Here is a 25,426-nt window from a genome sequence, read left to right on the forward strand (position 1 = left end):
CCTTCTCCCCCAAGCCCACGTCCCACCTCTAAGCCCTCCTGAAGTCCGAGGACCTGGTCGGTGACTCAGCCCACAGTCACTTTGCTTCTTTAATAGGATTTCCAGAGACCATGTTCTCAGGTTTTGAAACCCTCAGGCAGCCACAGCTCAAGGTTGCCTGACCAATGGCCTCTAACTAACTAATAAATCATCCTCAGGTAGATTACAAAAATGAGTTCAACTATTTCTCCTGGGAAAACATCACCTTTGCTCAAATCATCCTGGGCTTTGTTTGTTTGAAATTCTCCCTTTTTTCCTTAAAGCCAAATGTAACATCGTCAAAGTGATTCTCTGGTTCAAAAACAGAAGATGTTGAGGAACATCCCATGAGGCCCCTGAGCTTCCCAGTCTCCTGGCGGTGAGTAGGGAATGGGGCCTGGGCCGTGGGGGTGGGGGCCGTCCCCAGAGTAAGCCAGCTCTCCCATTTCTCCACTTGTTCCCAGATGGAACAGGAGTCAGCAATGTCAGGGTGCAGGTGGGGCCCCGTCGAGGAGTCTGCAGGCTCATGGGCGCGCAGGGACGTGCCAGGGCAGAGCCCCCAAAACCATCACAAATGACACACAGGGCCCTAGTGGCGAGAAGGGTGAGAGGGCGGCTCCCCGGGCAGCTTCCACAGGCTCAGGGAGGCCCTGGCCAGAGGCAGAGGCCGGGGGCAGGAAGTGGATGTGACACGGGCCTCTTGGCTCCCACAGAACTTGCGAACCCATGTGGAGCTCATGTGGGCTTTCTGAGAAAGCCACGCCGAGGTCCCTGGAAACACTGGGCCAGCTCCTGGGCTCTCCTGGCCGGGTCTGACCCCCTACCATCTTCCTAAAATAGAGATCTTTTCCTCCAGGGCGTGGAGGGAGCCTGCTTTCCCTCACATGGAGGCCCACGGTTAGACTGGCTGCGGGAGGGCAGTGATGGAGGAAGCGGGGACGCCCCAGGTTCTGCAGCCGGCATAGCCTCCCTCCGCAAGTCGCTGGCCTGTTGCGTCCCTGTGCTGGGGGCGGGTGGCGGGGATGGCTCAGGAATTCCAACACCCCCAGAGCCGGAGGGCTGAGTCACGCTAACACCCTGCATGAGGAAGAGCGAGGCGCCACTGTTCCCAAGGACACCCCACTTCTGGCCAGTGGGTGATGCTGGTTGAGGCGTTCTCCTCATGGTGTCCAAGTCCCCTGCTTCCCACTGAGGACACGGAGAACGCAGGGCAGAGACAGAGATGATAGACAGATAGATAGATAGATAGATAGATAAAGCAGCAGAGAGACAGAGACAGACATGAGGGGCTGGGGGATGAGAGGGGGAGGGAGTGGAAGGGTGGGGGGAGGGGCCTTTAGTGAATAAAGGCAGCTTCAGTTAGTAAGATAACGTAATTGACAAGCTGCAAAAACAGCACCTACTAATCAGTCATTGACTAAAACATATAAATAATAAATATCTAAAGTGTCCCTTCTCTATATCCTCCATGGCCCATAGGACATTCTGCCTTGCTGGGCTGGGGGTGTGAGTAGGGGGCGACAGCTGACAGGTCACTGGGAGCAAACGGCGGTACCTTCAAACCCACACTGGAGGGGAATCGCCAAGGACCAGCTCTCCGTGGGAAGGACTTTTCCAAGAGAACCCTGTCCTTGGGGGGAGGGTGGGATCAGCGGAGGAGGGGGCCTCCGGGGAGGGGTCTCCGGATGAGCAGGGCAGCCCTCCGATGTACACATGGCAAGGAAACCCTTTGCGTTTCTGGTAACTCAAGCAATCTGAATAACAACACTGTTCTTTAGGTTTCAAACCACCAGATACTCAAGCTTCCCACTTCTACACTGCGTGTCAGATGGGCCTGTTGGCACCTTGGATAAGAAAGGGCATGAATTTAAAAACTAAATCTAAAATGCTCTTTCCTGGCCGTGAAAAGTCTGTTCCATGCAGTTTGGTTGCTCCCAGCAGCACCGAGTGTGCGATTCACAAATGTTCCAAACAAACACCTGACCTCAGAACAAAGGGCTCAGGCAATACAGGTATTGCTGTACTGACCAGCTGAGGAGTTTTGCTCCCAAGGATCTCTATGAGTGAGTTTCATGGCCATGGTCCCCAAAGTTCCCGCTGTCAAGGCCCAGAGGGGTCATGGTCTTGATCTCCTCGCCCACGAACGGCTGGGGGTTTGACCCTCACGCTCATGAGCATCGCCCAATTTCTGCCTCGAAGGAGGGTGGCCTGGAGCCCAGGATGTCTGGCGGTCACAGTTTGGGTGGACCTTGGCCGTGGCACATCAGAAGGCTCTCCGGCTCATCTAGTTACGAAGGAGGATGGCTGAACCTGAGAAGGGCTGGTGGGAGGCCTCCCTGGGGACGGGCCCACGAGAGCGTGACTTTAGTGTCCTGTCACTTCAGGGCTGGCACAAGGGTTTCCTGGCCCAGAGGAGCTGAAGGCGGGGCTGGAGAGCAAACCCACCCTCTGGGCAGTGCTTTTCAAACTAGGTTTTGTAGAGCCCTTGGGTTCTGACGAGGTACCTTAGGAGACGCCCTTGGCAAGGGACTGCCCGGTGGGCTGAGCTTTGAGAAAGAATCTCACACTCGCAGCTTCAAGCAGAGCAGCCTGGATTTCCTCCTCACCCGGGACCCCCCTCCGCCTACGACTTAGTCAACAAAGCTCTGCTGCTCAAAATAAAAGTTTTGGAATCACTTGTCTGGGCGGGGTGGGGGGGGGGGTCAGGTCATTGAGGGGAAGACAAGGAACCTGTAGCACTCGAGGATCAATCAGAAGAGGTAAGACCACCACGGTGCTGGGACTGAGCCATCCCCACCCCCGGGAGCCGGCCTGCTGGGTCAGGTGGCTGGCAGAACCTGCTTCGGCCTCCAAACCTTCCCTCCCGTCATTCGATGGCCAGGAGAGCCCCGCTCACAAAAGGCACCCCCACCCCCAGGGGGTGGGAGCCCAGGGTCCGGCTCCCACTGGCCCTCTGGCTGCTTCCCCTTTGAGATCCGCTGGGGCCCCCACGTGCCCAGTGCTACCTGAGCCGGCCGTCGGGTTTGACTGCGCCCAGCTCCGACTTGGGGTCAGGGCTGAAGGAGCTCCAGGCCGTCTGGCTGCAGGTCTGCATGACTGGGCAGACGGTGGGGCCTGTGGCACAGATGTCCATGGCGGTCCACATCCCGCCCACCAGCGAGTCCAGCCAGCGCTCCAGTGCGGCGCCGGTGGACGCGGCGTTCCTCCGAGCCAGCTCCACCTGGGCGGGGTTGATGGGCAGGCTGAGGACGGGGTTCAGGCTCTGGAAGCTCTGCTCCATGTAGGCGCTGCGGAGGGGCCCGTTGTGCAGCCTCAATGCCTCCTCTGAAAGCCAAAGGGAACAATTACATCATTAGAAGAGCCATGGACCGGTCACCTCCTACTGTGTGCTTGGCACTGTGCTGGGCACTGTGTAGCACCATTCAGTTCGCGGGACAATCTCACGAGGAAGTTCCTTTAGCACTCCCATTGTACAAAGAAACTGAGCCTACGAGGACATTCCTTCAACAGGTACGCGCCCACTTTGTGCAGGGCATGGTCCATTCACCTATTCATTCAGCATGTATCTATGGAGCCCTTTCTATAGGCCAGACGATAATTCATTCAACACATATTTACGAAACATCTACATCTGCAAGGCATTCATTCATTTATTTATTTGATACAGATTTATTAAGTGCCAGGCTTTACTCTGCGGTGGAGCAGACCAGACAGTGAAGGAGACTGCAATCCAGGGGAGGAAGAATGATGACAAGAAAGAAAGCAAGAAGTAAATAAATCAGGTCATTCCAGAAAGTGATAAGTGTCATGAAGGGAATAAATGGGCTGTGTCGAGTCAGAGCAGGGGCTTGACAAACTACGGGCCTTGGACCAAATGCGGCCGCCACCTGTTGTAAATAAAGTTTCATTGGGACATGGCTATGCCCATTTGGATACATATTGTTTATGGCCGTTACCACAGCACAGCTGAGTAGCTGAGACAGAGATTGTATATGGCCCACAAAGCTGAAAAATTTGCTATCTAGCCCTTTACAATAAAAGCTTGCTGATTCCTGGGTTAGAGAGTGACAAGGGTGTTCATTTTAGCTGGGATGGCCGGGGAGACCTCTCTGCGGAGATGACATCTGAGCTGAGCACTGATTCACGGGAAGGAAGAAGCCACGTGCATATCCTGGAGAAGAGAATTCCAGGCATTGGGAACAGAGGATGCAAAGCCTCATTAAAGCTCATTAAAGATGCAAAGCATCTTTCCCCGAATCACACAGGTGATGAGAGTCAGAGCCAGGGCTGGAACCCGGGTCTGTGGACCTCAGGGCCTGGCGAGCAGCCCCACCCTTGGCTGCTGAATGCCCACCATGAACTCTGTATAAGACCTGGATCTCTGCTTCGGTCCAAGATGTGGGGCATGAATGGCCCACAGCAAGGAGTCCTGGAAACCGTGAAGCTGGGACCAGAGTGGGGTGGGGTGGGAGGTCCAGCTGGCTCCCAAAACAGCTCTGCCTTGCTGAGCACTGGGGTCTCACGCCAGAGCTCGGGGACAGCAGTCAGGCCGTCTGGGTTTGAATCCCCATGTCCCGCATACCAGGTGTGTTACTTCTTCCTCATCAATAAAATGGGTGGAGAACCAGTACCTTCCTCGTAGCTGTGTTTGTGATGATTAAATGTGCTGGCTCGTGAGGTGCTTAAAATGGTGCCTGGCGTATTCTAAGTACGTGGGAAAGTTTAGCTAGGATCAGTATTATTGGCATTATTAGTACACAATACACACACACAACTATAGGGCGGATTTTATCATCCCTATGTTACAGATGAGGAAACGGAAGCAGCTGTAGTTTAGAGACAGACCTGGAGTTAAATCCAGGGCTGGCTGACTCCAAAGCCCGTTCTTGTCATTACGATACTCTACCAAGAGGCTCATACAGCAGCAGGAAGCTAAAAGAATGCTTTTGTTCTTATTTTATTTTTCCATCTGGGAGCTAGTCTTTTGCAGACTTGGTTTCCCTATCTGCAAAATGGGGATACTCACCCTTTCCAGCAATTAGACTCACTTCTACCTGGCACGAGGCTCAGGCAGAAGTTCACGTGCTTTGTAAACAGTAAAGTAATGTATGAACAAGAGAGACAGTGACTGTTTCCCAGGGCTTAAAGATGGGGAAGCAGAAAGTCTAGACATTTGGACTGAAGGAAAGAAGCTAGATGTTTCTATCTTGAGGAAGTTCCCACTCATGGCTTATTTCATTGCCAAACACAAGAATATATTTTTTTGAAAAGACTGGCTAATGATTCTGGTGGGTTGTGTTTTACCAAATCAGGTTTTGCTATAGCCAAGATCACTAGGATTAGAAGAAACCTCCTTATAAGACAATGTAGCATTCAGATGACAATGCTTCCTCTTTGCTTGATGGTGGCTGTCACCCTCGGAGACAACCAGGAGAGCCTGGATAATCAGCACGTTACTTTCTAATATGTGTGGTCCTGAGTAAGGAAGAAAGACCGTGTATATATGCCTGCCCTTCAAAAAGCAATGGGAGGGCTTCCCTGGTGGCGCAGTGGTTAAGGATCCACCTGCCAATGCAGGGCACACGGGTTCGAGCCCTGGCCCGGGAAGATCCCTCATGCCACTGAGGAACTAAAGCCCGTGAGCCACAACTACTGAGCCCGCGCTCTAGAGCCCATGAGCCACAACTAATGAGCCCGTGAGCCACAACTACTGGAGCCCGTGCTCCGCAACAAGAGAAGCCACTGCAACGAGAAGCCCGCCGACCACAACAAAGAGAAAGCCCGTGCGCAGCAACGAAGACCTAATGCAGCCAAAAATAAATAAATAAGATAAATTCATTAAAAATCCAAAAAGCAATGAGAAAGCTAGTTGAACTAAAAATATGCTTTGACTTGCATGTACGAGAAAGTCATTCCTTTAGTTCCCAATGCCCCAGGAAGCTGGGGGGGCTGGACTCTGGTCTGGAGGGGAACCGGTGGGAGAAAGCTGAGAAGCACGCCTGGAGCACATGTCCTATCTCGCTATACTTAGCAGAGCTTCTCTTTCTCGAGTTCCTTAAGGAGTCTGGCCCACCTCTCCCTGATGCCCACCAAAGGGTTTTCAGGAAAAAAACCCTGTTTTCTTTTCCTCTGTTTTTTTCAGGAGGACAGAGTCTGTTCTCTTTGGAGCAGGTCCTGACTTCCCTACTAGAGCCTCTCAACGCCTTCATCTCTGCAGGGACTGCAGAGATGAGAAGCTGGGGACTGGGGAGACACCCAAACTGAGAAAAGGCAGGACATTCAAAGTGAAAAGAGGAGTTAACAAACACTTGAACGCTGGTAACCAAATATTGTGGTTGGTGCAGAAAACCCTTATGAAAAATGAGGTTCATGTGGGAAATGCTATTATAGCATCAGCCCACAAAGCTCGCCTCTATAATTAAATTTCCCTCAATTCCACCTCATCAGATTTCTTGAGATTACCAGGGATGCATCAATAGCAAATTACTCTTGATGAATCATTCTACAAATTGCATCGCTCCCACCTTCGTGTTCCCTGTCACCAGAACATCATTAACAGATCCAATTACTGATGACTGGGGGGGCTGCTCCCGGTGGGGTAAAATGACCCTTGGCTCATCCTGGACATGCGTGGGGAGAGCCTCGCTGTCCTCAGAAATCCCAGGAGAAAAGATCGGAAAAATCAGGACCCCACGAATGGCCCCGGGCTATTTTACTGAGGTAGGGATGGATTCAGGGTCACTCGTTTTCTGTCCGATTAGCTGTATGGGAAGCAAAGAGGAGACGGCCACTTCCATCCCTCTCCTCCACGTCTGGCTTTGGGAACCCTTAGAGAGGCTAAGGACGTGAGCCTCATCCGTGGGACACTTGAGGACCCTAAGTGGGTGGGCTCTGGCCCCGCTAGTTCTGGAGGAGCTGTCTTTTGCCTGTTTCATGGGGGAGAGGAGAAGCAGACTTCCATTACCTGAAAACATGAGGTCCAAATCTTTCTGCTTGTTCAGCACAGAAACTTAGCAGAAAAACTTAGCAGAAATGGACAGAATTCACATCAACACTCCCTTCTTAGGACTCCAGGTGCCCTTCCCCATATCTATGTCCCCCTCTCCTCATGTCACTGGCTAAATGACACCCAGCCCAGAGCTCTTTTTAGCCAACAGAGGCTGTAATGCGTTTCTGGCTTCTGGGTTTGCGATCTGTTAAATGGAGGTGAACAATTTCAAACACCAAGAGACCTGGAAATCCTTTTTCTAGGAATCTATGTTATGGATGCATCTTCATGGGCACATACTATCTTAGGTTCAAGAATCTTCTTTGCAGTGGTATCTGTAACAACAACAACAAAAGAAGCTATGTGTCTACCCAGGCGGGGGTGGGGTAGGGACAGACAGATTGTGGGTCCTTAACCCAAAGGAACACTAGGCAGCTGGCAGCTTTACATATATTGACTCGGAAAGTGAAAAAAGCAAGTTTCACTACGAAGTGTATCATTCTATTCTTAAAAGAGTGACAATGTCTCTGTGATTTATGTCAATGCTTTAAAAGCACTGAGAAACCTCTAGAAGGACTGTACACCAAACTGTTGGCAGTGGCCACTCCTGGGGATGGGATTGAGCAGGGAGGAAGACGTTACCTGTGATAAGAGAAAGGGGGGTGGGGAATAGAAAAATAAAAGAAACCCTTTTGGAAAAAAAAGAAAAAAGGCAGGCATGCTAGGAGTCTGACACCCCTCTCCCTGACCCCATGCCCAGTGGGAACCACCATCCTGAATTTCCTGTTAATAATTTCCTTCATTTCTTTACAGCTTTCTACTGATACATGAACCCTGAAATACTGTATTGTTGGCTTGGCCTGTTTTTGAACTTTAGATACATGCATGGTAATTTTGATATCCCCACCCTAACATTACGTTCTAGAACACGTCCTACGCCGTGTTCCCTGCTGCGTAGACCTCCACTGTCGGAACAGACCACATTGTTGGTCCATTGGATGTCAGATATTTGGACTGGTTCTGGTTTGGTGCTATTATGAACAACTTGCTGTATTTCTGCACAAGTCTCTATGGCCTCTACCTCGGGTGGAATTTCTGTGCGGTAGGGTGTGTGTATATGTTCAACTTCACCAGCAAATGCGAACTCATTTTATTACATGGCTCTCTCACTAGCACTTACGTGGACAGTTATTATTCTCCATCTTGACCATCAAATGATGTTGTCTCATCTTCAAACATGTCCTAAACATGGCAGATGTGAAGTGGAATCTCTTTTTGCTTTTAATTTGCATTTCTCTCATTCTTCATGAGGCTGAGCATCTTTTTATATGTGTGTGTATATGCTCTCTCTTTTTTATTTCTTTTATATCAGGGATTGGCCCTTTCTCTAAAGGGCCAGACAGCAAATACTTTTGGCTCTGTGGGCAGCTACTCAATGCTGGCGTTGTGGCCCCAAAGCAACCACAGTCAATATGTAAATGAGTATGACTGCATTTCAGTAAAGTTTTATTTACAAAAACAGGAAGTGGGCTGGATTTGGCCTGTGGCTTGTAGCTTGCTCTGACTTAGGGGATTTCCGAATTTGAGTACTTTTTTGTGTGTGCAAATATTTTCCTTTAGTATGTGATACGGCTCCTCACCTAGTATCATGCTTTTGATGAACAGAGATTCCTATTTTAGTTATTTTTTTTAAAAACACTGAACAAGATTTGCTGAAACTCAATCTCAGCTTGGGTTTATTTCCCACCTGTCTTAAATATGATCAGGACCTTCTAGAAGTCCAGTGAGAGAGCATCTAATAAATAGGTGTCTAATACAAAGACAGATGACATCACCTCAGTGTGCAGAGACAGGCAGAAAAGTAGAAGGTTCTGTATGACAGATGAGCAGGAAAAAATCCTGAGAACAGAGAGCACTGTTCTCGAAGGTGGCCCACATGCCCCATGTCTGAGCAACACCGCCCGCCCGGGTGAAGGACCCAGGAGGCCTCGGGCAATGGAATATTACCCCACAGAAATAGTGGAAGTACTCACCCGGTTTGATGGGCTGCCTGTTTGAGAAGGTCAGAGGCGCGACGAGGAATTTGGTTTCTGCGACTGGCACCCAGTGGTGGAGAATTTTCACTGTCCAGACCCCAGGCCTCAGGGGCAAGTTCAAAGGGGGCTTGTAGTGGGTGAATTCGGCAGTGGACTCAATCAGGATGTCGTAGGTGGCTGCGATGATGTTGACGGGATCCACCCAGACGACAGTCACAGTCACATTGGGGCCCTTCCCCCATTTCTGCATGCCGACTGGCTCATCCATGGGCCCCAGGAGACCCCCAAAGTTGCGAAAGAGCCGCTCCTTGGCATCCCAGTCAGTGCCGACCTGAAACAGGAGAGCGAGTTCTGAAATCACTGGGCCTCTTAGGAAGGCCTAGGCTACTGCTTATTGGGCTTCATATACCCATATAACAGACGAGGAAACTGAGGCTCCAATTAAGTTACTTGCACAGTAACTTAATGTTGTACAGGCAGTAAGCAGGAGACCTGGGATTTGGACCTAGTCTGAAGGATTACGAGGCCTGTGGTCCATTTCACTAAACCTTTGGGCCTCCTGTGCCTACTGTGTGGTGTGTACATGGAATGAATGAATACCTGCTTGCAGGCCATTCCATGGAAACATACACCCTGCCACTCAACAGGTGCAGGTGATTTCCACTTTAGTCACTGGCTTTCCAGATAATGTGCCTCTTTTTAGTACAATCATTCTGAACAAGAGTGGAGCTCAGGATTTGGAGCTGCCCTACTATAAGCTAGGAAACGTGAGGGCCCCTTAGTATCGCCCATCATTTGCAGGAGTTCAGGTGGCTTTCCAGGGAAGACACAGCTTCGGCTTCCCTAAAGCATTCTGAGCTGGACTCTAGGGGTGGGAGATGGTTGTACCATATCCATCCTTCCTGCCAGCCAGCGGGGTGTGTGTATGGCTTTGACCCCCCAGAAATCTGCTCTTGGCTTCCATCCTTCCCCTTTTGCTGCCTGCAATTTATTCTCCACCCAGTAACCAGAAAGACCTTGTGAAATGTCCTCTCACTGCTCAAATCCCTGTGGCTGGTCCCCTGCTGATTCCTGGTGCCCAGCACTGTGCTTGGTACATAATCAATGCTCCATCAATCACCTGTCAAATGAATGCATGAATGACTTGGCAAAAAATGAATTAACCACATACATCCCTGATACTGAGCTTTGATACTATTTCAAGTCAGATTAAATTAGGGGCTCTTCTCTCCCCCGGGAGGTTTAATATAATGTTGTGAAGACACAGCATGTGGGCACATGGTAGCAGGTGATGAGCACACTACAAGGACACTGCTGCCGTGGTCCTTCTGTGAGCAGCATCTCTGATGTGTGTGTGTGCAGGCTGGGGTGCAGGTGTGGCTAAACATGTCTACACCCTCAGCAGACTTCACATGTGCAGTGCAAACATGAGCTGGTTTACTTTCTCGTTGTTCGGGCCACAAGTTACTATACCCAGGACACAGGGCTCCACGGCTAATATTTACTGAGAGCTTCTGGTGTGCCAGCCCTACTGCTAAGTGGGTGGGTGCATCGATCTGGCTAACATTCCCAACTCCACGGAGGGGGGACCCTTGACGTTATCCTCACTTCACACATGAGGAAACTGAGGTTCAGAGCAGTTGGATGACTAGCTCTGATCAGTGAGGGGGACTCAGGAAGTCTGACCCCAGAGTCTGGGTTCTTATTCACTCTTCTATATATTGCCTCCCATTCACTCACTCACTCACCCACTAATCCATTCATCCATCCATCCATCCAAAACACACGCGCCGGCGCCTACCACCTGCTGGGGCTTGTAATACGCGCGTGTTCCTGGCCCACAGTGTGCTTCAGGTTTCCATCTTCAGGCCAAGATTGGCCTTGAGGAGCTGTCCTAAGGGGCAGCAGAGGGAGTTATGCTGGGACAGAGGCGGCCGTCCCTCCCAGCCTCGGGAGATCTTGGCCTGTTCTGCCACCCTGCCACCCTCTCCAGGTACTGGCTCCTACTGAGGACCCCTGGGGCCTAGCACAGCAGCTGAAACACAGGAGGAATGAAAACAACACTGTCTATTGAAGAAATAAATGAATGAGTGGGCAGGATGCAAGCTAGGCCTCAAAGTCAGAGACTGTTCTAGAGAAACCTGATCCTGTGACCTCCATCCATACAATCCTTTCTAGCTCCTTCCCACTGTTCACGAGTCCAGTCTTTCCTCCTGTCCTATCCTGCGAGGTCTGGTCCTTTACGATCCGACTCCAGCTTCATCTCCATCCCTCTCCCTCCCCTCTCCTCCCCCATGCTCCAGGCCACCCTGGAACACTCTCGGCGCCTCTGCCAGAAGGGCTCTCTCTCCCCTGATCTTCCGTCCACGCCTGGCCCTCTTTCGGGCTCAGTCTTCCTTCCTTCCCCGCCCTCCTCCTGGCCAGTTCATCATCTAGCTCTCAGCCCAGGTGTCACCTCTACCTGGAAGGCTTCTTTGCTTACAGGCACCCCTGATGTGCTTGTCTAAGCATTTGCCCAGCATAGCCTTTTAACCTATCTATCTACCTATTATCTATCTATCTATCTTCTATCTATCTATCATCTATCTATCTATCTATCTATCTATCTATCATCTACCTATCTATCTATCTATCTGTTTTGCGCAGTATCACAACTTCTAATTTACGCGTCTCTCTCCATAGCTCAAAACTGTCATGTGAAGAATATACACATATATGTGTGTGTGTGTAACTGAGTCACTTTGCTGTAGAGAAGAAATTAATGCAACATTGTAAATCAAATATACTTCAATAAAATTAAAAAAAACCCCAAACTGTCAACTGCATGAGGGCAGGGACTACATCTGGCTTGTTCACTACTATATCACTAGTGCCGAAGAGTGTTGAGCATGTGGTCAATCCATCCGTTATCTACAGTGTCATGAAAGATTAGGGGCCGAGCACATGGACAAATGGATCAATGATCACAAAACCACTCTGGGGTCCTACTTAAGGAAGGGATGTATGACCCGTTAGGGGAGCGGGGGGACAGTCCAGAACATCATCTTTGGATCCCCCAGAGAAATGGGGGTGAACAGGTCTCCTAAGTCTGAGTTCTAAAACCAAGATAACCCAGGTGGAAGAGCTGTGGAGCAGCTGACGGTGGGAAACTTGAATTTGTCCTGTATCTAGGAGAGGAGGAGGACATCAGCTACTGCCTCCAAACATGAGGGGAGGCGGGGCTGCCCGAGAGGGAGCCCCATTGCTGTCACATCGTCTGTGGCCCTCAAGGTCTTCTCACCAGGCCTCACTGTGGAAGTCCACTGCCATTCACTGCCAAGTGGTCAATTACTCAAATTTAAGTACGTGTTGAAGTTCAAGCTCAATATACTGGTCCCCAGCTTCAAAGTCACCAAGGCTTCCTCCCCACTGCACCTAAAATGCAATTCAAACTTCCTTCTAGGGCCTGCGAGACCCCTTCCATGATCTGTCCTCTGGCCCCCTGAGACCTTCCTCCTTCTCACTGGCCACGCTGGCCTTGCTGCTCCTTGAATATGCCAACCTCCTTCCTGGAGCCTCAGGACCTTTGTGCACGCTCTTCTCTTGGAAGATCCAAGAATGTTCTAGGTCTTCCCACCATTGACTCTTTTACAGGTTTCAACCCTAAAGTTATCTCATTAGAAAAGCCTTCCCAAATGAATCGTTCCATCAAATGTAACCCAGCAGGACTCTACGGGGCCTTCTCCAGACAGATCCTCCTAGGTCCTCCACCTGCCTCTTGTCTGGAATAAAAACTTTACCCTCCTAGGCCTTCCTTGAGTTCCACAGAATAAATTTAATTAGAGAAGTGAGAAAATTCAGAAAGAAAGGAAAACAGTCAAGTGAGACAAAGTAATAAGAGTTTAGTCATTAAACAAAGTCAAGGACCTTTTAGTTCCTCCTCAAGAGCTATAGATAATATCCTGAGCCATATCCTTGAGCTGTTTTGCAGATATTGAAATCCCCACCAGGTGGAAGAAGTTAACTGTATGCTGCCCACAAGCACTAGACCCCAGATGGGTTGCAACCAGAAGGTTTATGATGTTGACTCCTGATTACCTCACCACCAAACAATCAGAAGAATGTCCATGAGCTGATGATTCACCCAACAACCGGCCTCCCTCATCCTGTCTTTAAAAACCTTTCCCGAAAAACCATCAGGGAATTTGCGTCTTTTGAGCATTAGCTGCCTGGACTCCTTGCTTGGCGCCCTAGAATAAACGCTGTGCTTTCCTTCACCACAACCCGGTGTCAGTAGATTGGCTTTGCTGTGCTTGGGCGAGCAGACCCAAGTTTGGTTTGGTAACAGAAAGCTGTCCCTACCAGCCTCTCAAGTCCTCAGGAATCACATGAATGAAGTTTTATTTTCTTTATAATACTTGCCTTTAACTGGAGTGTTTTTGTTCATTTATTTGCTCACTCACTGGCCGAGTGCCCCACTAGACTGCAATTCCACAATAACAAGGGCCTGGTCTGTTTGGTACACCACTGCCCCTCCCACACCTCATGTATTGTAGGCACTTGGGGGCTGCCTGCTGAAGGAATGAGCATGTTTCCTCTAAGCCACTAACATGGGACTCCCAGGGATGGAGAAATCGGAGCTATTCAATGACACTGGCCGCCTGCCATGAGCCAGGCCCTACGCAAAGCCCTGGGACAGTGCTGACCCGACGGAGGTTCTCAATAGCCCACAAAGTGGCCCTGCAGTTTGTTCCCCCCTTCACATCCAATTTTACACTGTTTGCCTTAAAACTAAGGGGGAAAAAAAAATCAAGACACAAGTTTCAGGGTTCCCTGCATCACATGCTGTTACTCTGCCGGAGAGCTGGGTGGTTCCCACACCAAGGGCACCAGAGCTGTAGCAGAAATCCTCACAAATCACTAGTCACAGAGGGGCCAACATCCGTCACTGCCGGAAGTGCCCAGTTACCCACTGGCAGGCTGATAAACAGGGAGAGCCCAGCCACCAGGCATCCATCTCCCTAATGGGACATTAATGTCTTCAACTGGCCTCTTGGGCCCCCAGCACAGAATCCAACTGGGACAGCGTCTAATTGCCCCCTGATGCCAGTAATTTATGGAGTGGGCTCCCATGGCAGCTCGGATCCGGCCAATCCATGTGGAGCCTTAACTGAAAATGGTGGCTGAACAAGAAACTTCCACCCATGCCTGTTCAGTGCCCATCCAGTCGGGCACAGGTCGGCCAGGTGGGGCCAGAGGGACTGGAAAAGGACCAGCAAGGAAAATGGAAGCAACTCAGACACTTCCTCCCACCCCACTCCTGACCTTCAAGATTCTCCATATTCTAAAACAGGATTCTTCATCCCTAACCCAGCAGCCAAACACATTGGGGATGTTGAACTCTGGGAATGAAATCACCCGTTTAGCTTCTTGCTGACGTGCGGAAGTTAGAAATCAGGTGCTGGAATTCTGTGTGGGCAACGCTCACCAAGCTTGATCATGTCTCCCCTTCCCACCAGCATCGCTACCCAAGCACGTACACTCACTCATTCAGAAATCTTATTCAGCATCTGCGAAGGCTGCGTACTCTTGTATGTGCTGAGGGTGCAGCAGTGAGCCAGTGCTGCGATCTCTGCTCTCTTGCAGACAATCACCAAGTGATCAGAGAAATCAACAAGATCACTTGAGATGGTAAATGCTAAGAAAGAAATAAAATAGAGATGTGTTGGGTGTAGAAAGGTGGCATAAGTGGGTGGGCACGGAAGGCTTCTCTGAAGGTGCACTATTTGGACTTAGATCAGAATGAACAACAACAACAAAAAAGGTGAAAACCTGGCGGACAGTATTCTAGGAAGGAGGATCACCACGTGTCAAGCCCGAGGCAGGAACAAACTTGGCATGTGTGACAAAGATGCAAGAAGAGTGAGCGGGAAGGAGAGTGGTCCTGGATGAGGCTGGAGAAGCAGACAGAGGCCAGACCATGTAGGGCCTTTCAGGTCTCGAGGTGGGGCTGATGTTACGAGGGTGGTGTTAGGTGAATCCATCTCCCCAGGCAGAAAAGTAACTAAAAGCCAGTGCGGTCCTGGGGAGGTGGGAACTGCATCCCATGGACCCATGCATCAGACCATCTATCTGTCCATCCACTGACACCTCTGTTCATCCCTCTACGCACGCATGCATCCGTTCACTCATCCGTTCAATGACTGATCTGGTGCTTACTTTGAGTTAAACCCTGTGTTAGGAACTGGGGAAACAAAAGCACAATTAAGCATGGGATTTGTGGCCTAAGAGACCTGGATTCAATGTTGAGCCCTTCTGCTTCCTCGCTACGATCCAGAAAATCACTGACTCTCTATAGGCCCCAGTTCTCCAATCTGTAAGATGGGACTCATGCCACAACTTCATTAGGAAACTGGTTTGTTACTGGTTTATTACTAACATAGGTTTAGGAGGAATCACTGGTTAGGGTGAAAAATGAAAAGGAATAGAAGTTCTACTATAAAAATATACCAAAGCTCCGGGTTGGTTGGTGCACTGATATCGACCACCCTGAACCTTCTCCAGGCACAGGGCCAGCTTATCTTGGGGCCTCTTCAAGTCCTCTTCTCCTCCAGCTCCAACTACAAGTGTCAGAGCAGAAACAGAACCCAGCAAGTGGACTGCCAGAGGGGATGTCGTGTGGTAGTTTCTGGCCTCTTACCTCAGAAAACTGAAGCCTCCCAAAGTCGCTGGGTGGGCTGGCAATCTTGAAGACTTTCTTTGGCATCACCCATGTCTCCAGGGTCTCGAGTTTGCTCACGGCCAGATTGGTAGCATGATGCTTGATCAGAAAGCCCTGGAAACGGTCAGCAAGGAAGTAGAGGTGGACAGAGGCTGGGTGGCCCATTGGATAGTACCTGAAAAACATGCACAGGCTCATGCAAGCTCATGGGTCAGGGCTGGACGTGTGTTGGGTCACAGTGGGGTTCCCCACCCATCACGCTGGTCCTGTCCTTAAAATAATCCCCATTTTATACAAAGCTCGCTGTGTTCCCGAAAGCTGCTTCCTGTGATTCTATGATCTCAATAACTGTTAACAGTAACCTTTTGCTGATCATAAATGTAAAACATGCTGACTGTGTGAAAGCACAATCAAGAAAATAGAAACGACGACTTCTGATGCTTCCTTCCATAGACGATGTCAATTCACAGACATTCACTGACCCTCCAGCGCTAGGTACTGAGAAGCGACAACGGTGTGCAAACAATGCCATCGTGACATATTTCTTTTCAGCCTTATTTTCTACACACATATTTACATAAATCCCAGAGCTGGGACCATAATATACACACTGGCTATATCCTGCTCTTGCTTCATAGTATTTCCTGAGCGTTATCATGTCTTTGAATAGTCTCTGAAAACATGATTTGTGTGTGTGTGTGTGTATACATTCTTCCATTGTATGTAATACCATGATATGGAAATATAATACCAAATATGGCATTATTATATTATAGAGAAAGTTCCCCATCATTGGGTGTTCAACTGGTTTCTAATTTTTTGCCATTCTAAACAATGCTGCATTAACCGTCCTTGAGCAAAAATGTTTTGGGGAACATCTCTCTTCCTCTGTAATCTCCAAGGGGCGCTTGATGTCTGCTGCCCAAGTTTATCAGAAAGGTTGTACTGATTTACACTTCACTGTCCTTACCAGTGGCACTGGGTATGGTCCTTAAAAATTATTGCCAAACTGAGATAAATTCGTACATACACAAGTAGGTAGCTCGTTTTAAGATGCATGCCTTTGATCCGCAAAGGCTTCTCGCTGAAAGGGGCAGGGAAGCTAAGCAGAGATGCCCAGAGGAGGGAGGAGCCTGGACGAGCCCAGTTCTTTGTCCTTCCTACTTGTGAAGTGAAAAGCTGTCGGCTTCTGCAGTGTGTAAGGCGCATGGTACTTAGAGGGTGCTTGTGGTTCCTTAATGACAGCATTCCACAAATCACTGTCCCTCTCAGCCTTCCTTTCCTCTGGTCCTGCTCTGGAGTTTAAGTCTTTATGTCTGATTATAACAGTTAGGGAAGCTGCCTTCCTGTGTTACGCATCTCCTGAAATCACTGCCTTGTTATCGGATGCCTTCGGGGCTTTGAGAAAAAAAACCTGCACTGTCTTCAGACTGCTTGCTGGGCATTCCCGGCCCACGCAAGTCCACTTTGGTCTGGACTTTGGAAGCAGAAAACCCTCCCTCTGGACTGTGCTGCAGAACTCACTGCCATGATGGAATGTTCTGCATCTGTGCAGTTCAGTTCAGTAGCCTCGGCCACTTCTGACAACTGAGCACTTGAAATGTGGCTGGTGTAACCGAGGAACTGCATTTGAAATTGTAGTTAATTTAGACTTAAATGTCTCCTTGTGGCTAGTGGCGATTGTGGACAGCACAGATGGCACTGTGAGAGTGTCCTGGGGTTGCCTGCATTAACGTCTGCAATTCGTCACCTCTCCTGTCTCTTTCCCATGTGACTCTGTAGGTTTCCTTGCACCGATGAGGTGAGTCTATTCCCCCATCTCAAATCTGCTTTGGCCAGAAGAGGGGGATGTATCATGCCAGTTCTGAGCCAGGGCCCCAAGTAGCCTTGCACGTTTCCACTCTCTCTCTTGCTCTTCTGTGATCACGAGAGCACGCCTAGAGTAGCCTGTGGAGGGATGAGACACTCAGAGCAGAGCAGAGCCACCCCAGGTATCCCAGCCGAAGCCATCCTAGACCCGCCAACCACTCCCAGCCAAGACCTACAGCTGGCTGCAGATGCAGGAGAGATGCCAGCTGAGCCCAGGAAAACTGCCCAGCTCGCCCGCAAACTTGAAGGCTCTGTAAATGCTTAACGTTTCAAAGCACTGATTTGGGGCTTGTTACACGACATTATTGCAATAGGTAAATGGTAGGTCGTCAGTGTTTGTTCTGTAAGGTCGTCAGTGTTTGACTAGTAAAGGTGGAAGAAAAGCAGGACAGATTGTTGTCATGGGAATTAAAAGAAGAAAGTGTTTCCAGAAGGCGGTGGTCAGTTGTATGGGGCGCTGCTAAGGGGTCAGGCAAACGAGCAATGGTCAAGTGCCCCAGAAATCTAGGAGTTAATCTTGGGTTGCTCGCTTTCCCTTATCTTCTTCCAAGAAATCCTGTTTTCTCCACCTGAATCCATCCTCTACTGTCCTATGCACCGCCAGCATCTTGGTCAAGCCAACATCACGTCTTGCTGGACCTTTGCAGAAGCGTCCTTACTCGTCTTCCTCCTACTTTTGTCTGCTATAACTGATCCTCATAGTAGCAATATGCATTGTCCCTTCCTTAAATACTGCAAGGGGTTTTGCTTATGCTTGGGTAAAACCCAGACTCCTTACCTGGTCTAAACCTCCTACCTCTTTCTCTAGCCTCATCGTTTCCCTCCGTCCCAAGCTACCACCTTCTAGCCACGTGGACCTTATTATTATTTTTTGTTTTTTGCGGTACGCAGGCCTCTCACTGTTGTGGCCTCTCCCGTTGCAGAGCACAGGCTCCGGACGCGCAGGCTCAGTGGCCATGGCTCACGGGCCCAGCAGCTCCGCGGCATGTGGGATCTTCCTGGACCAGGGCACGAACCCGTGTCCCCTGCATCGGCAGGCGGACTCCCAACCACTGTGCCACCAGGGAAGCCCCACGTGGACCTTATTTTGGATTCTTGAACATGCTAAGCTCATTTTCACCTCAGGGCCTTTGCATAGGACATTCTCTCTGCTGGAGATGCTCTTTTCCTCTTATGGTTGCATAGTTGTCTCTGTCTTATTTTGCTTAAATGTTACTGTCTCAGAGAGACCTTCCTTGACCCCTGAACTTAAGTCACCAGCTCACTGCTGTTACTTGAGTTTATCTTCATTCTTCATTCTCTATAGATCTTCTGTTCTTGTTTCTGTGAGCTGGGGTACAGCCTGCTTTCACACTAGCATGGGAGGGCCTTGAGCTCGGGACCTGGTCTGTCTGGGTCATGGCTGAGAGCACCCAGTGCCTAACACAGCCTGCCACATGGTAGGTGCTCAATCCATACTTACTGTTTGAGGGAAGATTCTAGAAGGATTTTCTCTTGAACCCTTTGCTTCTAAGGTACATCTAGGGAACCTGTAACCCAGGACTGAACACAAAGCCCACTGGTACCTCCTCTAGACTCTATATGGTAATTAAGTAATTAAGACTAAGAAGGGAGTTGTAACAAGATGCCGGGTGCAATACAATAGGACCTAAAGGATGCCTCAGGTGCGTTCACTTGGCCCAAAGGTGCTTTTGCTTCTTATTTAAATGAGGTGGGTATTAAAAAATTTAGGAGGCTCACACAAAACTGTGGATTTCTGATTTGTCTTGAAAATTCAGGAGATGTGACTGGCAACTCCAAAGGTACATTCCTACAAGGAATGTGCCGGAGGGCAAGGATATGCTGGTGTTCAGCCCCGGGGCCCCGGCGGGGGTCCCTGGTTTACAGGTCAGCCCACCCCGTGCGGAGGATACATGCTTCCTGCCTGGTCCTGATGGCATCTGAATTTGAGGACATGTAATAAAATACTGACTTCCTTATCTCTGGATGGGGCTCACAAGAAAACTTTCAAACTGCCATTTTGAGATTTTCTGCAATGAACAAATGTTATTACCTAATGAGAAAAAAAATCAATAAACATTTTTATGAAAGGTTATACTATAGACTAGAAAGACACAATTTGCATGAAATGCCCAGAGGAAATGAGACTCCTGAAATAAAGTTTTCACTTGCTGTTTCCCCAGAGAGCCCAGGGGTAGAAATTTACTCTTTTTTGCCTTTGGGACAAGGGTCCTTTGTCCTGATTTATTTGCAGGCTCATATTCATAAATATATATTAGCTTTTCCCACAGCCAGGCACAATGGTTCCATTATAATAAAAAATGTGGTAGAAGCCAAAGGATTCCGGGCCTGAGGCAACTTGATGGCTTGCTTAATCCCAAAACAAATACCAGGTGAAAATTTCAACAACTATAAATCAATTGGAGGAATCTTCTGAAATTTTCTGTAAGATTATTTACCTTATAAATGCTGTGCAGCCTGGGATTAAAACTACTCTTAAACGGCATTTGCCTCCCAAGCATCGGGCACTGTGCCATCTACTGGGGACACACATGTGGTTCCTCGGCCAGGGATTCTAACCCCGGACCAGCAGGGGGAAAAGACATTCACCAACAGCCTTGATCCAAGACACTGCTGCTAAGTGCAGTGGGAGTGTTGGAGGCTGCTTTGGGCTCAGGAGAGGCACGGGGTGGGCTATCAGGGGAGCTCTTAGCAAGTTTCACAGAGGATGTGGCACCTGAGATGACCCTGGAAGACTGGGAAAAGGTAGAATGAGTGGGGACAGTGGCGACGGTCAGCAAAGAACAGCGCAGAGGAAGCGATGAACAGTTCATGTAACCAGTGATGGAGCGTGTAGCTCGCACAGCCGGCTCCCTATTGGCTGCTCTTGGCAGTTTAAGAATATTGGCAACTAAGATACCAAAAACAGCATAAACATGTACCAAGCACTTCATACGTAAAATACTGTTAAAATGGGGCTAATAATAATAATACATAACTCATAAGGTAGTTTTGGAGGATTATCCCCTTTAAACCTCACACCACCATATGCTGTAAGGCTTATGATCACTCCCATTTTATAGATGAGAAAACTGAGGCTCTGAGAGGTTCATGACTTGTCCGAGGTCAATAGCTAGTAAGTAGAGTGGAGTTCAAATGGCAGGTCCTGGGTTCCTAACCCATTCTGGTCTCCCTTTTAACTAAACCAGAACCCACAGGGAGAGGAGAGGGAAGGCTGAGGGAAAAACTGGTGCAGCCCTGTGGAAATCCAGCTGGTGTGCATGCATGGGGCCCCATGTTTTCAGAGTTTTAGGGAACAAAATGGTTCCTTTCCTCTCTTTCTTCTGTTCTTGAGAAGAGGGAAGAGCGGGGCAGGGAGGGACACAGAAGGCTCAGTGGGGAGAGACTGATATTAATACTTTTTTTTCTTTGTTGTTTAAAGAGGAAGGTGGGAGGCAGAACAAGAAGGAGAAGGAGAGTGGCTAGAGGCACTTCTGGGAACCCATCCTCAGGAAATAATCAGAAAAGAGAAGGGGGATAAAAGAGGCTTTCTGCAAAAAGATATTCATCAGAACATTATGTACAATGGTCCATTACTGACAATAGCAACAGGAAAGGGCTGAATTAAGCAAACTCCGGAATTCCTACTCAGTGGAATACTAGTGGCATTAAAAAGGGTCATTAGGGCTTCCCTGGTGGCGCAGTGGTTGACAGTCTGCCTGCCGATGCAGGAGACGTGGGTTCGTGCCCCGGTCCGGGAAGATCCCACATGCCGCGGAACGGCTGGGCCCGTGAGCCGTGGCCGCTGAGCCTGCGCGTCCGGAGCCTGTGCTCCGCGGCGGGAGAGGCCACGATGGTGAGAGGCCCGCGTACCGCAAAAAAAAAAAAAAAAAAAGGGTCATTATCCTTAAGGAAGCTGCAGAGCAGCAAGGAGAAGACGGGCTAGTATTATAATGCCGAGCGAAAGAAGCAGGACACCAAATCCTTGTTGTCACTGTGGAAATATCTGCAATGTACATTGCTAGAGAACGGAAGAGAAGGTACACAAAACGAGAAGGGCTGGCTGGCTTAGGGAAAGGCAGGGGAGAGGTGGGGTTATGTTGAATCGTTTTCCCACCTTCCGTCTTCTATTCATATATTCTAGAACATTCTTTCCTGAAGTGTCAACTGGTACCCACTAGTGGTAGGTGAGATGATTCTAAAGGGTACATGAACATTTTAAATAATAGTTATGCCTTTTCGTGACGTTTTTGGTTATGTTTTTAGGTGTAACAATGATAGTATGGTTACATTTTAAAAAGGAGTCAATTTTCAGAGATAAAATATTTATGGGATTTGCTTCAATCAAACTGATCTGGGACGAGGGGAAGGTGAGTGAAGGCGCAGATGAAACCGCATTGGCCGGGAGCTGGTAATTGCTAGAGCTGGTGATGAGAGATGGGGTTACACTTTTCTCTCTATTTGGTGTATATTTGACATTTTCCATAATAAAAAGTAAAAAAAACAGTTCTGTATTTTCGTGATTACTTTCCATGTGGAACAAAAATAACTATCTAATACGGTGACATAAAGCTTCCTTCTAAAATACATATATTTAGCACAAAGAATGAGTCCACAGAAAGGAAATAATTAGGTAAATATTAGATCTGCTATCCTGCGAAGGTAAAACGGTGACGAAGGCTTAGACAGGAAATGCTCTGAACGCTGGGATGTCTGCGTGGATGATTTTAGGGAGAAGCCGCAGCCCCTACAGAGGAGGACGTTCCCTCATCCCTGGTCCCCCTGCTCCCTGGCTCACCTGCAGCTGTTCTCCCCGGCGTCGTGCAGCAACAGCTCCGCCCGGCGGAGGCCCAGGCGGGAGAAGGAATGATACAAGGTCAGTGTCACGTCGCTCAGGCTGTGGATGCCGTCAGGCTCATCGTAGACATTCTCCCAGTACGCGCGGAGGCCCGGGGTGCCCGCGGGGTAGTTCCCATACAGGTAATAGTCCAGCTGCCCAATGATTTCCTGATTCACCACGGCTTCGAACTTGCGGGCAAAGAAGGTGGGCCGGGCTGTCTGCTGCCCTCATGAAATAAAAAGAACAGTGTCAGCAAGTGGGGATGAGGGTAGGTGGGCATTTAGGAGCCGGGCTCTGCAGCCGGCCTGCCTGGATCCACATCCCAGCTCTGACACTTACTGCCCTCTCTGTTCTCAGTTTCCTCATCTGTAAAAAGGGTGTTAGGATTGAATGAGTTAACATTTGTAAAGCATTTAGAGCAATGATGGACATGTAGTAAGCATCACTTAAATATCTGTGAAATAAATTATATCCTAGATGTTTATAGCTGGGATGGATCTCAGAAATCATTTAGCTGGAGGTCTAATACCTCTTACGGATATATTTTAGTTGTCCAGAAGAATGTTTTAAAATTGAATTAGCTGACAACATTTAAAAGGTAGAAGACTTTACAGAAGCAACTTTTGGTTTCCCTCTGAACAGAAACGATCTGGCCCCATGTTCCTACACGGTGACAAGTAGTTAAAGCTGAATAGCACCTGTCCCTTTAGATGGCCATGGGGTTTTTGGCTCACCACAGTCCCTACCATTCCCTATTGCCTCCTGGGCATTGTAACTGACTTACAGACTCACAAGGAACACCCTGGATTTACCGATCGGAACCTTCAGGAGTGGGGCTTAGAAATCTGTATTCTGCACAGGCTTTGAAGGTGGTTCATTTGCTCACTAGGGTTTGAGGCTAATGCGAAGGACACCTGACCTGGCTGCACATCAGAGCCACCTGTGGAGACTGCGGAGTCCTTCCCGCCGACCTACTGAACCAACATCTCTGAAGATGAGGTTTAGGAATCCGTATCCAAAAAAAGCCTCCCAGGTGACTGTGCTGCAGTGTTTGAGAACCATTTATGTAAACCAAATTTTCAAGGAGGCTGAGTCCCAGAGAAGAAAGGGACTTACTTATCTAAGGTCACACAGCAAGGTAATGGCAGAGCCAGGATTCAGATACAGCATCAAGGGTTAGAGAAATCAAATACTGAGCCCTTATTATCCACCAGGGCTAAAACTATGGTCTGGGGCAGAGATCAATAAACCTTTTCAGCAAAAGGCCAGACAGTAAGTATTTCCAGCTTTGCAACTACTCAACTCTGCTGTTATAGTGTGAACGCAGCCGCAGACAGGTAAATGAATGGGCAGCGGCTGTGCTCCAAATCACGTTAGTTACAAATACAGGCAGTGGGGTGGATTTAGCCCAGGGGCTGTAGTTTGCTGACCTCTGGTCTAGGGCTACGGAAACAATTAAAACACAGACCGCTCCCTTGAGGAGCCTATGATCTAGTGTAATTATTGACCTTAACTTGGGTCTAGGATTGTTCTCACTGCAGTGGATTAATAGCAACAATAATGTCAATAAAAACTCCTGAGCACGTGCTATATACAGCGCACTGCATTTTGTCATTACCTCTAATCCTCCCAACTCTAATCCTCGTAACTCTGCAAAGCAGGTGTTACGATTCCCATTTTACAGATGAGGAAACTGAGCTTGGAGAGGGCAAGTGATATGTACAAACTCACACAGTTGTAAGATTTGAACCCAGATCCGATGACTCTAAAACCCAAGCTCTTTCTTCTGCATCATCCTAGGATCACACTGCTAGTTGGGGGAACTCGAAGCCTCAATACCAAAAACCCTTGTTAGTATTTGGAACATCCCACCTGCTCTCTGCTTCATGACCCTTGGGAACCACACCCCCTTCTCTATGGTGAAGGGGTCAGGTCAGCTCCCTTATAGTAGCACTGAAAAGAGCCAGACCACGTAGGTTCAAATCCTCATTCTGCATCTTTCAAGCTGTGTATGTCTTTGGGCAAGTCATCCAGGGCCTCGGTTTCCCCATCCTTAAAATGGGTATAATAATATGGGTACTTAGCATAGAGTCTGGCACACGGTGTTAGCAGCTATGAGTATGTGACTATTATCACTACACCCTTAAGCCTGCTACCAGGGGCTTCCAAGTCTTCATTTTCTGGAGGCAGAGAACCAGACTCAGTGGCAGGGCAGCCTCCTTTCTCCTCCCGAGATTCTCTGATCATAGCTGGAGCTCCTAAAGGGCACATTTCTATATTTACAGTTCTCTTCCTCGGAGTTCTTTCAACAAGAACTCAAGAGTTCCGGGCAGGCAGCAGCTTCTTGAGTCTAGATGTTGGGGGATATACTTGATCTTTGTTTACTGCGAATTAAAGAGCTGTGAGCATGTAACTCAGTCTCTATGTCAGCTCATCTTTATCAGAGACCACAACGTCCCCAGGATGCTGGGACTGGAATACAAGTGCCGGCGCCCAGGAGTGGCCCCAGAGGGGCAGTGCACCCAAGAATCACCCGGCTTCTTGCTCTAAATGATGAAGGTCCTTTGCAATGAGGGTGATGACTGGTCCTCTACGAAAGTGGGAATTCTTCTCTATTTTCTCTTTTGAATAGGTCAAATATTCCCCTCGCCACCCTCCTTCTGCTCAGCAGATCCTTTCTGCATGGACAATGGAACTAAAATGTCACCCAAGTTCATGCCTCAATTAACATGGGTTTGAGGAGGCCCCCGGGTAGCTCTCAATCTGCCACCAAAAACAGACTAAAGAATACTTATTGCAGCGACTGCTTACGCAGGCGGAAGACGTTAGGTGGGAACCCTGAGGGAATAAGAAGGATGGGATGAAACCTGCTGTGTATTCTGCACCCGACCAGGCATGAGACCAGGCTGGCAGCGGGGTCTGATGGAAAAAGCCCAGGTCTGGAACTGGAAACACCTGTGTGGGACCCCCCACCC

General features: G+C 49.0%; 1 protein-coding gene across 1 annotated transcript in view; it reads right to left on the bottom strand.

The window, feature by feature from the left end:
* Window positions 1-2,702: 2,702 nt before the first annotated feature.
* The window catches only part of XYLT1 (xylosyltransferase 1), a gene marked incomplete at its 5' end in the record, with an annotated part of 186,322 nt that continues 163,598 nt past the window's right edge, over window positions 2,703-25,426 (bottom strand). Inside the window, 4 exons of the mRNA XM_082669889.1 lie at window positions 2,703-3,342; window positions 9,040-9,373; window positions 15,722-15,917; window positions 22,410-22,672. Of these exons, the coding sequence (XP_082526015.1) occupies window positions 3,020-3,342; window positions 9,040-9,373; window positions 15,722-15,917; window positions 22,410-22,672 (1,116 nt within the window). The 3' untranslated portion in view covers window positions 2,703-3,019. The remainder of the gene's footprint in view (window positions 3,343-9,039; window positions 9,374-15,721; window positions 15,918-22,409; window positions 22,673-25,426) is intronic.

The sequence above is a fragment of the Grampus griseus genome (genome assembly GCF_964374135.1).
Source record: "Grampus griseus genome assembly, chromosome: 14".
In the NCBI taxonomy this organism is placed as follows: Eukaryota; Metazoa; Chordata; class Mammalia; order Artiodactyla; family Delphinidae; genus Grampus; species Grampus griseus.